Genomic DNA, 16,846 nt, shown 5'->3' with positions numbered 1-16,846 from the left:
GAAAAGTGTGTTGGATTCCTGTTTCTTCAACATGAATGCATTGTGTGTCTCACACTCTAGTGGGTAAAGACATTTTTGATTCAGTTCTCATCCCTGATAGGAAGATTTTCAGGCTATAATGCTTAGATGCATGTTCAGATCCTGATAATAAGATGCATACAAAGATACAGCTGATGATATTCAAAACATTAATATGGGAGCATGACATTCACAGGCTATGTCAGTAAATAAGATGGTATATTTAGGATTCATGCCGCAGGTCATCAATGAGAACCTCGATTATCAAATTAATAATTTATTACTAAAGGTATGAGAATATCAGGGTTATCATAAGAAGGATGACACATGCATGTTCTCCAAAATTAAATATTTCAAATAATATCTATTGCAAACGTGCAGGTAATGATAACAAGGCACAAGCCTGCTGGGTGAGGATCATGTACCAGCATGTAGGATCAGACTACTCTTTAAGTAGTCTTTAATCAGCTTAACAACATTACAAGTTAAGAGATTAATATAAGAATAAGACTTGAAGTCTTTGAAAGGCAGACGTCCTTTGCACAAAGTGACACTTTCCCATGATGCACCCCTCTTGCTTTGTGGCAAATACACATGTACAAATACAGAGACACACACATAAACACACGCACACACACACTAGGATGTAATTATCCATAAAATTAAAAGTAAATACATATATGCGCCCACAGCCAAAGGACTAAAAATGTACCAAGCCACAAGCACTAGAAGTGACAAGAAAGCAAAACATCATGCTTAATTAAAAAAAAAACATAAACAGTATAATACAATTACTTTATATTTATTGATTTTATTTGTACTTTTGCCATTTGAAAAATAGTTTCCAGTTGAGCCTAATTTAATCTTTGTGCCCTGTTTTCTTTACTTGCACACACGTTGTAAAAGTGAATTACTGCTTCGCTAAATTATCCTCGGAAATGACCCCAAATGACCACAAAAATATCACATTCTATTTTATTGCATTTTAGTACACAAAACATTTATGATGCACAGTCTATCAAATAAACTTTTTGTTTCATTTCATTTCATGTTTTTTTAACAAAACAAAACCATTTCAGAGGGGAAAAAAGTGCTTTACAGGGATTTACCATCTCAATAAATACAAGGACATTGAGGTCTTGTTGGATCCTGTTCTTCACACAATGGCCATGGCACTAAAATACAGATGCACACTCTCTACCCCTGCCAATACACACACACACACACACACACACACACACACACACACATACTCACATGCACACAGAGACACCACACACATCTTACTATGTACAACCCCAGTCTGTTTCATATTGTCAATTTTGTACCAATACTCCATTTCTCTCCTTGTGTGAAAGACACACACACACAGAGGCTGAACAAGCAACCACAGAAATTATAAATTAGTGACTATAAAACTGTTTGGAGATATGAAAATCTGTAGCATTTTTGTAGGAATGTGTTTAACTAGTTTGCTCATCTCAGACTTCCCTCTGTTTCTCTCTCAATTTAATTTAATTTTAAGAAATGTAAGAGGATTATGGCAACTTAAAAACTGTTGGCTCCTGCTTCTAATGTTCAAGCCATAATTTAATAATACACAACCCCAGACATTGTGCTTTGTGGTTTTCCTTCATGATTAGCAGTTAAGATGCTACATTAGAGTCTGTGGACACATTTAGTGATTTTTTTTCATTGCTAGTCTACATAATAAAATTTAAAACACACACAGATCTTTGTTTCGTGATGAATTAAAGGCTGGAAATGAATTAGCTGAATCATTTCTATAGATAGATATGTTTAAGATAAGGCACACTTTAACTTTTTAGCAAAAATCTGATTCTGCACCTCATTTCAGTGGAAAATTGACAAAAAATGTAACTGGGTTTTGAGAAGTCATAAAGTCACTATGTCATTGCTAAAGAAAATATTTCAACAGTGAGCGTATTTCGTTTAGTTTTTCCTTCATGGCTGCTTAGAGAGAAAAGAGGGAGGTGTCTTACCTCTAATGTGGTCTACTGTGTGTGCCCGGCCCTTGGGCCACAATGACATTTTCCCTTTAAATTTTTCCCCCTTTGTTTGACTTCAGTACTCTGACAGCACTCAAGAGGTGTCAGTCCTGCTTCCTGGGTCAGTTTCATCCCTTCAAAACTCCCTCAAACTTCAGGTCAGAGGGCAGATGACAAAAGTTGAGGATGCTGTACACTGGGAGCAAAATGGGTCCTTTAGGTGGTTGTAAAATACAGTCAGTGAGTTCCTGCTAATGATAAATGCTTCACAATCATTTTGACAGACTGGCTCCAGGTGGGATATTCCTGTCCTCAGAGTGAAAAAAAAACATAATGACGGCTGCATCATAGTTTTTCCTCTTTCCTCCCATTTCTTTTTCCAAGCAGGCAGGGCTCCTGTAAGATGTGTCTTTTCTCCAAGCTGACTCCTGCTTGACCTCCGTGTCAGGTCGGCAGCGTCAGTGATGGAAGATCAAGGGTTAGGGTCCGGAGGTTTAGGGGTCACGAGGGGTCGTGGTGGAGCGCTAGCGGCTGAGGGGGAGCTGGGGCAGCGACATGGCCTGATGAGGGAGACTCTGAGAGGTCAGGACGGAGAAGGGATGACCTGGAGAACACACAAAAACACAGACAAAAAGGATTTTAGAATTTGTGCAAAATGTACGTATTTGTAGCACAATAAAGAGGTCACCAAAATAAACACACTGCAAATAAGTAATCTACAACTTACTGTCGATGTACCCATGAAGGGCCACCATGCGCGCCCGCTCAGGACTGCCAAAGGGGGAGTAATGCAGCTCATCGGGCAGGGACGAGGGTATCCTGGCCTGGGGATGACCTTGGGGAGCCCCACTGTGCTGGGGCGTGTGCTTTTTGTGTCTTGCTCTGCAGTTTTGAAACCACACCTATGAAGACGCAATGTAACCAGACATCATGTGGCTATATTCTTAAATAGAATATGTTGATTTATTTCCATAAGTATGTTTTTAAAAAACATAGATGACAGACAAAACTGCAAAAATATTAAACTTAATATGAATGAGCATAACTGAACATTTTACAATTAGTATATTGACATCATGATCTGACCTTTCCTCATTTTATTCATTGTTTGGCTGGAGCTGAATTATGCTACTTCAATATCTTTTCCTTTTATATACATTACACTTGTAGACTCATTAGCAGACGAGTGTGGACGTCTGTGTACTGACCTGTATAACTCTCCTGCTGAGGCCGGTCATGTCGGCTAGTTTCTGTAGCGTCTGGGCATCTGGATTGTTGTCCTGGGCAAACTGAGCCTGCATGATCTGTACAGAGAACTCAAATTAGCATGAAAGCAGATGCTGCTGAGATCAGTTTAATAAGGAAATCATAAAATACTGAAGTTAGAATTAAAAAAAAAACAATAACAAAAAACTACAGGTTGTATCAGAAACACATTGTTTTTTGGCTGAGATTGGTGCGATGTATGTGTCTGACCTGTAGCTGTTCTGCAGTGAAGGATGTCCGTGCCCTTTTGGCCGGTTTGGGCTGACTGTCTTGTTCTGTTGGAACAGCTCCCTCTAATGTGATACCATTGCCTGAAAAACACAACAGCGGACATGAGATGACAGACAGCTAAGTTACAATCATTTAAAATGGCCAAGATAGTCACAGGAGATGTATTTGAACCAGAGGATTTGGACACTGCCATAAAGGGACTTAATTATGTTTTTTCCTCAGTTGGGACCAAAATTTCAGTTTCCTAAGCTGTTATAACACGACCTATTAATCCATTCATTATGTGGGCATCCATTAGAAGAAACTGGTTAGATGTATTAAACCATCAGTTATATAACGAATTTAAATGATGCTTTCATTATTTTTGGAAGTGTTCACTAAATAATATTAAAATGCATAACTTTGGATAAATCCTGTCTTGGGAGGTGACTCTTGAGCAAACATCTGGACAACCACAGAGAGCCATTGCAGTAAATTTGCCAGAACCGCACTCACCACTCTCAGCCGCTCGTTTGAGGTTCTCCACCATGGTGTCGTAGTGGATCCTACACAGAACCTTCTCTTCCACCAAGCCAAACTCTTCTCCTGTAGACAGCTGCCTCTTACAAGAGTAGCACGCAAAACATGCCAAGTGGTATGCGTTTCCTCTTGCACGGCGCACCCAGTCACTGGCGTATATCTGCCGCCCACAGCGGGCACACTTAGTACCAAACCTACTGTGAGGGAGAGAAAAGAGAACAGCAGAGGCAGGGGAGGCAGGAGAGACACAAACGGAATGAGGAGTTAGTGATTTGTAGATGGGAAGAAAGCAACATTTCGGAAAGAGAAAAATTTGCAGCAGTTGATGATCTTTTAAATCTTATCTCGAGGTCATTTCCAGATAATGCACACACAGGATTGAGCTGAAGTTGAAAATAAGTGTTTTAACTTGAAGTTTTTGGCAGAACTCAAAAGGTTTAAAGGAAGAAACCTTGGAGGAGGATATGGCCTTCAGAAAAAGACTCCGGACTGCGGCTGCAAGCTGAGCCTTGAATGCAAACAAACCAACACCTGCAATTTCCTGGCTGATGTATGAAGTCCCTGACATATCCACATGCACACACACACACATACATATACACACCAGGGAACAAACCAACACACAAGTAAACCACGGTGGTTATACACACAGTGGAAGATGAAGAAAGACTTGGATGACATCACTCCATATCGTAACTGTAACTGATAGCAACAGTGAGGTCAGGCGGCATATAAACCTAAACCACCTGACTTACTGTTCTGGATGGATGGGTGGGTGGGGGGTTGGGGGGTTGGGGCTTGAGGGGCACAAAGAGAGTAGATGAGAGATAAATTGACAGAAAGTTACAGAAAGAGAGAGGGAACAGGTTGGTGAAAATAAACTTGCTGGGTCAGCAAATGCTTCAAGACAGTTCTTCATAACCTTGAAGCAAGATATTAATAAACATTTCAAAATACTTTAATTACTGTAAATGTGTTTGAGGACAGAATGAGACAACACCATAGAACAGGTCATAGACAAAGTACAGACCGCCATAGATTTAATTACACTATGCAACATTCATGTTCTCTAAGAGGTCAGTGCGTGAAGTGCTTTGAACAGTTATTTTCTTAAAGGATAGAGCTGGCGGCATTGTAGATTTTTCTCACTGAAAAGATAAAACGATAATGTGTTAGCTCTATTTCAATATTTTCCACCTTTACTACCATGTCTGTGGCTTCTCAAGCCCATTAAATCTTGCTAAAGAGGTACATCTTAAAAAATGGGTCACAAATATGTAGTTTTAGCAAGTAGTTTCCTAAAACTGCTGGGTACTCTAGTTTTTAAGCAAATGGTACTAAAACACGAGAAAATAGCACATTTAATGAGGACTATTCTCACACATTTGGTGCTTGTGAATACCAAAGAAGCTTAAAGAGTACTTACTGCAGCAGGATTGAATTGACTCAAAATGAACTACAGTGCCCATGTTCATCGTAATGAAAAAACGTGCAATACTATGGCTTTGGATTGATGTATTTTTAATACTTTTTGGACAACAGTAGATGTCTGACACAGAGGGATAAGATCAGGCTTGAGCTACACAGACAATACTAGGATCAATTCATTATTAGGTTTGGTCTTTCCATGGGATTTGTTAAAAAAAAAAAGAGAAAAATATAGAATATCGCCAGACTTATTCTTTAAGTGCGATAGGGTTCGCTGAACAGCTGGCACTGTGGAGTATCCAAATAAACCCCCACTTTGAGACAACTGAAATGTTATACCAATTTCCTGTTTTACACAAGAATCAAAAGAGATTAAACTCCTCGTTTAAAGAGCACATTAGGGGTTTAATGGGTATCAAACCCTTTATGTTTGAGATGGTTATGGTTATGTTGAGGGCCATTGTTGGGGTCAGCAGCTGCCAATCCCAGTGAGAAGGAGGCAGGATTTGTAAGCAGCCTGGGAGAAAGTGCTGTCTCAGGGGTAAAACAGGAAGCATAAACAGGCACATTATAGTAAACGGCGCTGCATCATATTTTACAACGGGTCTTAGCTCAAATAGTAAAAACAGGCACTGGCCAGGATATCAAGAGCTCACACAAAATAGGAAAATGTGGCAGGAGGGTGCAAACACTATATTTCCCACAGCTTTAATAATACAAACAGATGACCAGCGCTAACATGGCTATTTCTCTTTTACGCTGCCTAATTTCATCAGCAGATATTTCGGGAGATATTTAGGGAGAGAAAGCAGATATTTAGAGAAAGCTCATACAAGCCCAGTGTCACAAACACGAGCCAAATGCAAAGAGCAGTCAGCAGTTGGAAGCTGTGAAGGAGGAAAGACGGTGGTGAGGGCAGGATAAAAAGACGTGGAGAGAGGAGGAGAGAGCTGCAGCGCTGAGGGGAAACAGCGAAGTTAAGAGCATCGATGGCGAAGAGAGAGCAGGAGGACGGGGGTGCGGGAGAGCACGAGGGTTGCCAAGTGAGTGGGTTTGGCAGTGAATCAGTGCACTCAAGTCCACTCTATCTGGGATGAAAGCATACTATAGCCCTGACATCTCACAAGCTTGTGCTCCTCCTTATGGATACGAGCTGCTTGGCCAGAAGTTTCATTTTCGTGCATGTCGTATGGTAAAGGATATTTATAAGTCATCATTAGATGCCTACTGTTTGAGGGTCTGCCTCTTATCTGTTAGCCTCTCTCCATGTTTGGCTTCCTGCCTTCTTAGTTTCTGTTATGGCTGTCAAGTAAAGCATATTTCCATAACACAATAATGTCCAAATAAAAATAGAGCGTCTACATCTACCAGACCTGACGTCCCTCATAACAAACAAATTCATTTCAGCATTGGAGCAGTGAGCCCATGAGAAAAAGTCTTTGTGGTGACCTTGAAACGAAATTGTCTGGCATAGCACTTACACAGACCTTAACTTGTCACAGATATGTGCAAATTAACCAAAAAACCTCTCATAACCCAATGAAGCCATTCCGGAGACAAATCGACTCCATGGCTTACTGCGTGTACGTATCATTTCAGACTGTTATGGAGAATTCCAGCCTGTTTCTACAGTAAAGAGGAAAACATTGTGGAGCATTGCGGCTAATCTAGCATGACAGCTTGTCAGCTTCATACTCCGAGACAGAACCCAGAAAAGCTGCAAATCATCCCTTGTTTTAACCCCCTCCTCCGCCTTCATCTCCTCTGACCCCATACTTCCTTCTATCCCCCTTTTTTTTTTTTTGTATCTCGTTTTGTCTTTGTACCCAGAACCTGGTGTTTATTTTGGAACAATGTCAATCCTCACTGCCTTTATATCACTCACGAGGAAAATCCTACACCACAAAACTCCCTTTCCCCCCGCCGACCTCTCTTATTTGCAACCACCTTCTTTCGTTTAATCTTTACTTCTTTTTTTTTCCTAATTCACCTGCTGCTGAAAGAGGGTCTTGAGGAGGTACACATTTTTTGGATTATTTCTGATGTGCTGTGAGAATACACTAAACTGTATTAGATTTGTCCTAAGAGGGCGCTTGCTTGACTGTGTGGTTTTAAGGCACGAGGTTTATGTTAGGCCTCCAGTATAGAAATCTAAGATAGGAAAAAGAAGGAAGTGATCTACTTCATAGTCAACTTCTTTTAACAGATTTAACATATTATCAGGCTTTAATATGATTATCCTGCACAAAAGACACCTTTAAATTTTTATTCTCTGTTCTTTGAGGTGGTAAAAATGCACCGTAGTCACTGTGAATATAAGAAATTTTCTTTGTAATCGCCGATCTGCTTTTCAGCATGGATAATCTATTTCAATGCTTTGACTGAGCAGTCGTTATTTAAATGTGTAGCATTGTATGACAGATGTCTTATTATAATTTTAATCCATTCACTTCTTAAGAAAAACTCAAATCATTCTCTCTGCGCCGGTTACTCGTCTTTGTTGCTATGGAGACCTAATCAGCTAAACAGAGGTGGGTTAATGAATGATTATTACAACAATACGGACGCACGCACACATGTGCACACACCTCACAAGGCTCCCTACATTCATGGACTCTGGTTACAGTGTCAGCATCCCAGGGTTCCCCTGATTAGTGCAGCAATACAGCTTCCTGTGTGGCCTGCAGCTCACGAACAGGGATGATATTTCTACGGAGTGAGGCGAGGGGGTCAGGGGAGGAGGCTGATAAAGAAACGGTGTATGTGTGTGTGAGCAAGCCCCTGAGGCCTGACATAGGTTTGAGAGGCACAGCCCGGGCTCTGTCCTGCATCCCTATCCCGACGTACTCCCCCCCCTCCCCTCCTCCTCCCCCTCCTCACGTACACACACACAAACGTATAAGGAGGGAGAGGGAAACCCACTCTGATTTCCTGCTATTACGCCCCATTAAAGCAGCTGTCAGTCCAAAGCCAGATGAGAGGCTGACACAGATGAGGAAATATCTCCAGAGGTTTGAAACCAGCCCAGAGGATGTGGACTCGCACTGGTGTTTAGCTGAGTTTAAATCTGGCCTAAACCCAGATTACAGTTTATGTTTACAGAGGTAACCGTTGCACAGGACCCCAGACCTGCAGCTCAGCCTCAATGGTCCTCTTTTATTTTTTAAATAATTTCTCATTTTCCAGAGTGACTTCCAAGGAAATCTAATAAACCCCCAAATATTATTATGCAAAGGAGATTTTTTCTCCAGAGATTGTAACCATATTGAGTAGAGGACTCAGCTCTCAGTGTGTGAAATGTCTTAATAGTTTGACCTACAGCATATCCAAATGATCAAATCAAATTTTCTCTTTTTATGACAGTATATTATTTCATTTGTCATTCCTATCTTTATAGCCCCTATATACAGAAAAGAGCACACAGTTAATCTAAAGATTGGAGTGAAACTGTGTTGTAAGTTTTGTTTTTGTCTTGTAATTGTAGTAATAACATGGTTCATAGTCTTACATCTTGTCAAGGTGGAAGATAAGACAGTTTTTCATGTATGAAACTTCTATGCAAAAAACTATAGTATTCATGAGGGAAAAAAACATTTAGGAAAAGGAACTCAAAGGAAGTATGTGGCTATAAAATGCTAGTGTAGAAGTCCTCAGAGGTTACGAAACTTCAGCTATGACAGTTGCATGAGTTTGAAATGTAAAGCTGTGCAGCTTTTTTTTTTTTTTTTGCATGCGTTTGCATTCACACTCTATAAACAAAGAAGAAAGACTGAAACACTGAAGTGAACAGGTTGACATGAAGCTGCTGTATAAATGTGTGTAATCTGTAGTGTGTCTTTAAAATAATCCACTAGAAAATAATGATGAAACTTACCTTAACCTGCACTAGTCTGAACACATTTGCTTCCATATTCAGGCAGGAATATTAATCACAGTTACTCTGTTGCATATAATTACAACGTATTTGCATTGCAGGATTTTGTAAATAATTTCTCTAATGAGTATATAATACGTAACCCTGTGACAGCTACATCTGTACCACTCATTACCATTTTTGGAGGTCTAACGCTCTGACATATTTAAAGTCTACTTTACATTTTTAATAATGAATGGCTCACAGTCTAGAGAGTGGTGTCGGGGCGAGAGGGGTGAATGGTGAAGGAGCATTTAAATGGAAACGGGTCAGTTAAAATATTATTATGATGTGGCAGAGCAAACACGAAAATCTCCATTTTTCCCCCAAAAAATGCACAAAATGATTGGCAGCTGCTGGACATGCATAAATAAACAGAGATCTCAGTGTAAAGTGTGTGTGCGCGTGCGTGTGTGTGGGTGACTATGTGCAAATGTGTGTATGTTCCTTTGAGTTGAAAAGGAGGCGATATGTGTGTAACACTAATATGTGCAAGTAAATTGATCACATTCATGTTTTCATATTGAGGTGCATGTGCCCACGTTTAAGTGTGCACATATCTCTCCTAGTGAGTGTATGTGTGTGTTTTTAGTGTGGATTGGAATCACATTCAGATTAGAAACATGCTGACCAGGCACTCGGGGCGGTCTAATTGCTGGTCTGGAGGCCTGAGGGTCTGGGGTGGAGGACGACTAATTGCTGGTGATTATAAACCTCAGAGCGGTGGCTTGGTGTCAGGTTTCCATCGGACAAACACCAAAGCTCACTCACAGCTCTAAGCACTCACACATGTGCACGGACACACACACACACACACACACACACACACACACACACACACACACACACACACTCACACACACACACACACACACACACACACACACACAAACGGGCATGTGTGGCTATACAATATATACACAAGCTCCAGGCTACTGAACAGAATTTTATTATATGCTGTTGCTGGTGTGAACCCCATTTAACCTCAGATACCACACACACTCACACACACACACACACACACACACACACACACACCTCGACACCCATATAAGACCAAGCATGTAAAAACACCTCTGCTGCATACACACAAGTAGGCTACAGTATATATGTATCTAATACAACTCAAATTCATCTCTGAATTACAGTAAATCAATACTATCTGCACTATCAATACTATCCAGATCAATACTATCCAGACTATTTAATTGTACCACACAGTCTGGTCTGAAGAGTCGGCCTCTCTTTTACTCCAGGAAATTTCTCAAGATGAAAAACTAATAACACACTTCATTCTTCCCTAAGTGTGTTTGTCTGCATCACTATATCTAGGTTACAGATAGATAGATAGATAGATAGATAGATAGATAGATAGATAGATAGATAGATAGATAGATAGATAGATAGATAGATAGATGCAGTCTGGAGATAGATATAGATTTTATTATTATTGTTTAATTTGATTCTCTCAAAATCTATAAAAGTGATGTAACAGCTGTGGTTTATTATTATAGGCCAGCACTGTTTTAATTGGAATACAAGTAGGAATAGAATTGAATAGAAAATGCTTTTTAATCTTTGTTGCCGTTTGGTTTGTTATAGAGTGACTACCCTCAGTTTCCTTTCGCTTCACGTGCCCCTCTAGAGGTGATTAAACTGCCACGCGCTCTTCGTGGCACGTGTTGCATTTACTACTGTGTGTTGATTACTGCTGTGTGTGTGTGTGTGTGTGTGTGTGTGTGGGTGTGGGTGTATGTGTGTGTGTGTGTGTGTGCTGAGAGTGTGTGTTTCCCGTTTATTTTAGCGCACAAACAATTCGTTTTTTATTTTTTCATTGTTAAATTAGAAAATGTGCTCTGTAGTAACAACATAAGGCCTAGATTGATAAAGCATGTCTGACGATTTGACAGGCTACAGGAAACTAATCATTTATAGTGTGTCATTTAAAATATGATATGACCTAAGCGGTAGAGGATGGTGAAAATGTGGTTAAAAAGACCCATCCTCCTTAAAATATAACCTATATAAACTCTGAAAACTACAACACGCCTTTTAAAGATTTTTAAGCGGATGCTTTTTAAAAAAAAATAATCTTCTGGCAGCCTAAATATTCTCTTCTTTAAAATATTTTCCTCTTTTCTTTTCTTTTGGAGAGGCAGGACATGTTGTGTTTTGGGATAGCCATAACAAAACTACGGATCTTTCAGCTACTCACTGTAGGTACAGACTTATATTTAGTTACAGACTTTCAGAGTTATTGAAAAGGTCTTTCAAGAGAGCATGAGCCAACCCGCATCCACGATAAGCGTGTGTGTGTGTGTGTGTGTGTGTGTTTGTGTGTGTGTTTAAGAGAGAGAGAGAGATAGGGAAAGAGATGCAGAGGATGTGGAAGAGAGGAGGTGTTGGCAGAGTGGACGTTGTATTTTGAAAACACGGTCATAAACTTACCCTACCTGAAATAATCCATTTTACAGAAGATCTCTTTGTTTTTGATGTAGCAGCTGCTGTGCTGACGTAGCGACGTCCTGCAGACAGAGCACTCCAGACAGCGCACGTGCCAGATCAGGTTGTTCACCTGCGAAGAGACAACATCCATGTCAAACACACACACACACACACACACACACACACACACACACACACACACACACACACACACACACACACACACACACACACACACACACACGTGGTTCTGAGTAATGACTTTTACGTTTTTTTAATCAACATTGTTATGATATTCATTATTCCACATTAGTGCGTCTGCTATGCTTGGAGTGGGATCAATAAAGTTTAATAAAGTTTATGTTATCTTATCGTTTCTTATCGTATTTAGGCTATTGACGTAACAGCACTTTAAATGTGATTACTTCGAAAGTATAATCAAAATATTTTTACAACGAAGCTCAATAATTTGTTTATAGTCATTTAGGGACATAATAACTAATCTACAACGGTATCATTTTAATATTGATATATTAGGGACTTTTAGAATAGTTGACTGTAACTGGACCTTATTAGTCTTTTAACACTTTATATCTTCATCTCGTCCTTTATTTATAACCAGACTATCAATATTCCCACTCATCCATTTTTTAGTCTTCTGCTTATTCATCACAGTCGCTGTGTTTATGTACCTGTTGTCATCTGTAATTTAATGTATCTGACTGCTATGACGATTTCATCCCCCTTCGAGGATTCATACAGTCTTCTATCTATCTATCTATCTATCTATCTATCTATCTATCTATCTATCTATCTATCTATCTATCTATCTATCTATCTATCTATCTAATCAGTCTATTTCTAGTACACTGTGTTTTCTGCAACATTATCTCTTTAGCCTAACAGTCCTAAACGGGCTTGTGATTTTTTTCTCATGAATTGTCAGTTTCACATCCAATTCAATTCTAAATATACAAGAAAAATGCATATTAATATTGTTGCTGAAAGGCATGCATTGTTATACTGAGAAATCTCGAACCCTTACTAATATTTTCAGGCACAGAGTATAATATTTTCAGCAATTATGGTAGCATTTTAGCTAAATGAAATAATAGTTGTTACTCTTGGAAAACAAACGACGAATCTGTAGCCTGTAATAATGACTGATTGAAAGATTGAAATCCGTTTGAAGGTTTGCCCGTTTTTCATGTTTCCAAATATTTTACTTTACAATTAAAACAGGCTTAATAATTGATGGAAGACTCAGTAACCTACTTATGAATCTTATGGCAATTTCTTCCACCAAAGCGTAATTTATTGTAACATATTTCAGGACTTTTCAGATCCACATAAATTGATTACAGCGTCGGGCAGTGTGAAATATGCAGGCACAACATGTGACGCAAGAAAAATAATTATTTTCAAAAAGCAGGTCCACTATTAGGTTAATGGAGGAGAAAATTGCTGCTCCTTGGCGTCAGAGCTCTTATTGTTACATTATATTATCAAATGTATTTATCTATTTATGTATTATAGTTTAAAAATTAGTTTACACAAACATTTTTCATGCTGTATGTTTTTTTTTCCAATTAATTGTTTCAAAGATCATCACAAATAAACTATGATTTCATAACAGTCCTATACACACTGTAGCACATTAAAAATACAATATTTTCATTCTCATTAATTTAGTCTTGAAATTTGTTATATATATATATATATATATATATATATTTGCCTAAAATTTAATACAGTAATAAGGTTTTTTCTCTCGTGTTATTCGTCCTGCTTCCCGAGATAAAAACAGAGTCAGATAATGAGCTGATTATCTCCACACTTCCTAACAAACACACCCATTTGCGCGCGTGTAGAGATTGTTTTGGTTGGACGCACGCGAGCGCACGCGACAACTGACAGTGAGGCTGTAAAACGGTAAAAGCTCAAACGCCCCTGTTGTGTCTGCGGCCTCCCAAACCTTCCGTGTGTCGCTTTATCTCTGCTTCCTGAAATTTCACGGCGGAGATGACATGTGTTACATTAAATTGTAATTTAGTTACAACTGTAAAATAATTATAAAACAGGTTATAGATGTATTTTAAGTGTCTGTACGCAAGATAGGCTGCTTTTAGTCGATGTTATAGCTGTAGATTGTTATAGGTGGTACAATTCTTTCCTCTTCAGTTATGTATCCTCGTTTTATTTTTTGTCTAATGTTTATTTATTATCTTAGACTTTAAATCGACGCCTAAATTTGTCCAGGCCCTGTGTTCACTCCGGTACATCTGCGCAAAAAAACACAGCAGGCCTTTCCAAAGCAAAACAGCACCGGGGTCATCATGGCACCCGACCCTCGCCTGCTCCTATGCACACAAGCTATTTGCTGACTATGTGTTAAAAAAAAAAAACTAATAAAAGAGTAAACAAACAAACAAGACGCCTCCGTGACCAGACGATTTCAGCATGTTTTTGTTGGTCGGATGTTTGGTCGGCCTCTCACCTTCAGCAAGTATCTGTCAATTATCTCCAGACCGCAGCTGGCGCACATGTTCTTCCCGGTGGACGGCACCGAGCTGGCGGTGGAGGTCGGCGAGCACACGGAGGGGGTGGACGGCGTGCTCGGGGACGAGCGAGTGTCCTCCCGCTCCATGTTGGACCGCTGGGACTCTCTGTCCGACTGAGACTGCAAGAGGGCATCAATTGTTTCCACAAATCATAACACAGCTCAGTCACACACACTCTCTCTCTCTCACACATACACACACACACACACACACACACACACACACACTAATCCTCATCGTGCCACAGTTTGCACATGTCGCCATTTTCATGATGTAGTCCAAGCAATGCGCGCATAATTCACACATTTAAAATATATATTTGAACGAACAATTGTACAATTTCTACATTTTGCATTATCCACTTGCACTGCGCGCAACAGACGCACTGAATGATCCATACATTTATCCAAAGCACAAAAAGGCAATAAAGCTCTCACCATTGGCGCGTGTTTAGAGTCCACACTGCAGCGCGAGGCTCCCGGTGTACTCTGGTGCTCGGGAGAGATCACCTACAAGACAACGTTCAGTAAACGGAAAGTCTTCATCACTTTTCCCGTCTCATCTTCATCGGAGAAATCCTCGTGGAGACATTTGCAGACAGCTCCTCAAGGCTACTCCTATATAAAGTAGTCCTGACAATAAACCCCGGTTAAAACTGTTTAAAAGGGGCCCCCGCAACAAAAGGCACATTTTAATGAAGCTATTTCAATTTGGATTGATTTTTCCCTGCCCTTAACCCATGCCTCTCAGAATAATAGTATTTTCTCCGCAATCCAGGACACGAGAGTGGAGGGGGGGAGGGAAAAAAACTACCTGTAATTACAAATAGCTTGAAACGCAGTGGATAAGAGGGACCCGGAGTGTCAATTTCAACTGTCAATCAGAAAAAGGCAACGGGTCACCCAAAGAATTGCAAATTTGATTTTTAATGGCTGTAATTAAAATCTAATTCTTCTCAGGCGAGTTGGCAGCGCTGGAGAGGCTCGCGGACCGCAAATCACGCTATTCATAGGCTAACAGAGAGAGGCGCGTGCCTCTTCACAGCGGCTGGCGCGTGCAGCTGATCTCAGTACACAAGCAGTGATTCTTATGACATCACAGACAGACAAAACAAAACTCAAACACGATGCTGCGGGCTGGGAATAAACTGCACTTTTTTTTTTAGCAACAGCAGATAGGCTACTGTAGAACCGCGCGCGAGAGAAGATGAACAATTTGGTAAATCTTTAAAAAAATATGTCTCATTGAGGCTACTTATTGCATCGTTATACCTTATCACAAGTCATGCATTGTCATGTAAAAAAGCTCATTCAGTTGAAACTAAATAGTGAAGGCCCATACAGTGAATAAGTGGTGTAGCTACATCTCCAATTTGAATCTTTTTACGCACAAAGTTGCAGCTTAAGCCAGCCGTTTCCAAAGTAGTAGTACCTGCTTCGTGGGAATCCCCTCGGACAGAATCTTATTTCCCTCTGAAAGAGGGGACAAAACTTCATTTTTCCAGTACATGAACCCCTGGAGTCTCACAGCGTACAATGTCTCCAAACTCCGTGCCTGGAATCAGGGGAAAAGTCGGCGATGGGCGTCAAAACTTGTACCATCCGTACCGTGCATGGATTCGGGTGTAACTGTCGCACAGTTTGTTTGTTTTTTTGTTTTGAACGCCAAAAAATGTTTCCTCCCTTCTCGCCTTAAAACGCTGCGATGATCTGACTGCCACTCACACAAATTACAAACGTTATGAAGCTATGCAGAGAAGGCGAGGAGTTTCGTGCTGCTCCTCGGAGAGCCTTATTTAGAACAGAAAAAGGTTTTCTTCCTTTATCCCCGTTTCCCCCTCTCTCTCCACTTTTGGGAAGGAGTCTGACTTCAGGAAGTGAATCAAATTGAGGGGTTGGCAGCTTTTTTAACTCCAAGGCTTCATAGGTGCGGGGGAGACCGCAGGGCTGCAAACACGACGAGAGAGCGCGACAAGCCAGAGGAACCTGAGCGTCTCTGCAGAGCTGTAGTGAAAGTTTGCGCGGCTCTCTGGCCTGCCTTATAGTTAAAGAAGGGGGAGGGCGAGGACAGAGTTTCATATGCGTGAGAAGGGTGGACACAGTTTGAAACAGTTATGACAGTAACTTACTCAAACTCTGGTGGTATATGTTTGATATCTCAGGCATTTATAGCTGCTGCCAGAGAGAGAGAGAGAGAGAAAAAAACACCCAAATGTAAATTATAGTTATTTATATAATTGCCGTTTATTTGCTACTAGAAATATACAACTGGAGCTGAGTGTACAGGCATATACTGTGAGTAGATCTTTTTATAAACGGCGTCTCTATACATAGAGTTGGATTATACCTGCTCACCAGTGTCTGCGTAAAACATAAGAAATAACTTCAAAATGTAGAAGAAACACAATGTATGTATGAAGATTCCAATGGGATTGCATTGAAACCCGTATTATGTGT

General features: G+C 40.2%; 1 protein-coding gene across 1 annotated transcript; it reads right to left on the bottom strand.

Annotated features, from left to right (window-relative positions):
- Positions 1–1,105: 1,105 nt before the first annotated feature.
- On the bottom strand, positions 1,106–16,086 carry lhx6a (LIM homeobox 6a). Its single transcript, XM_042395594.1, has 9 exons — positions 15,822–16,086; positions 14,828–14,899; positions 14,327–14,509; positions 11,838–11,959; positions 4,020–4,237; positions 3,504–3,604; positions 3,236–3,331; positions 2,755–2,929; positions 1,106–2,631 (listed from the first exon to the last, which is right to left on the bottom strand). The coding sequence occupies exons 1-9, from the start codon at positions 15,897–15,899 to the stop codon at positions 2,552–2,554; spliced, it is 1,125 nt and encodes a 374-aa protein (XP_042251528.1). The 5' UTR covers positions 15,900–16,086; the 3' UTR covers positions 1,106–2,551.
- Positions 16,087–16,846: the final 760 nt, after the last annotated feature.

This window comes from Thunnus maccoyii, chromosome 19 (assembly GCF_910596095.1).
Source record: "Thunnus maccoyii chromosome 19, fThuMac1.1, whole genome shotgun sequence".
Lineage (NCBI taxonomy): Eukaryota > Metazoa > Chordata > Actinopteri > Scombriformes > Scombridae > Thunnus > Thunnus maccoyii.
This window is presented reverse-complemented; position numbering and strand designations above follow the sequence as displayed.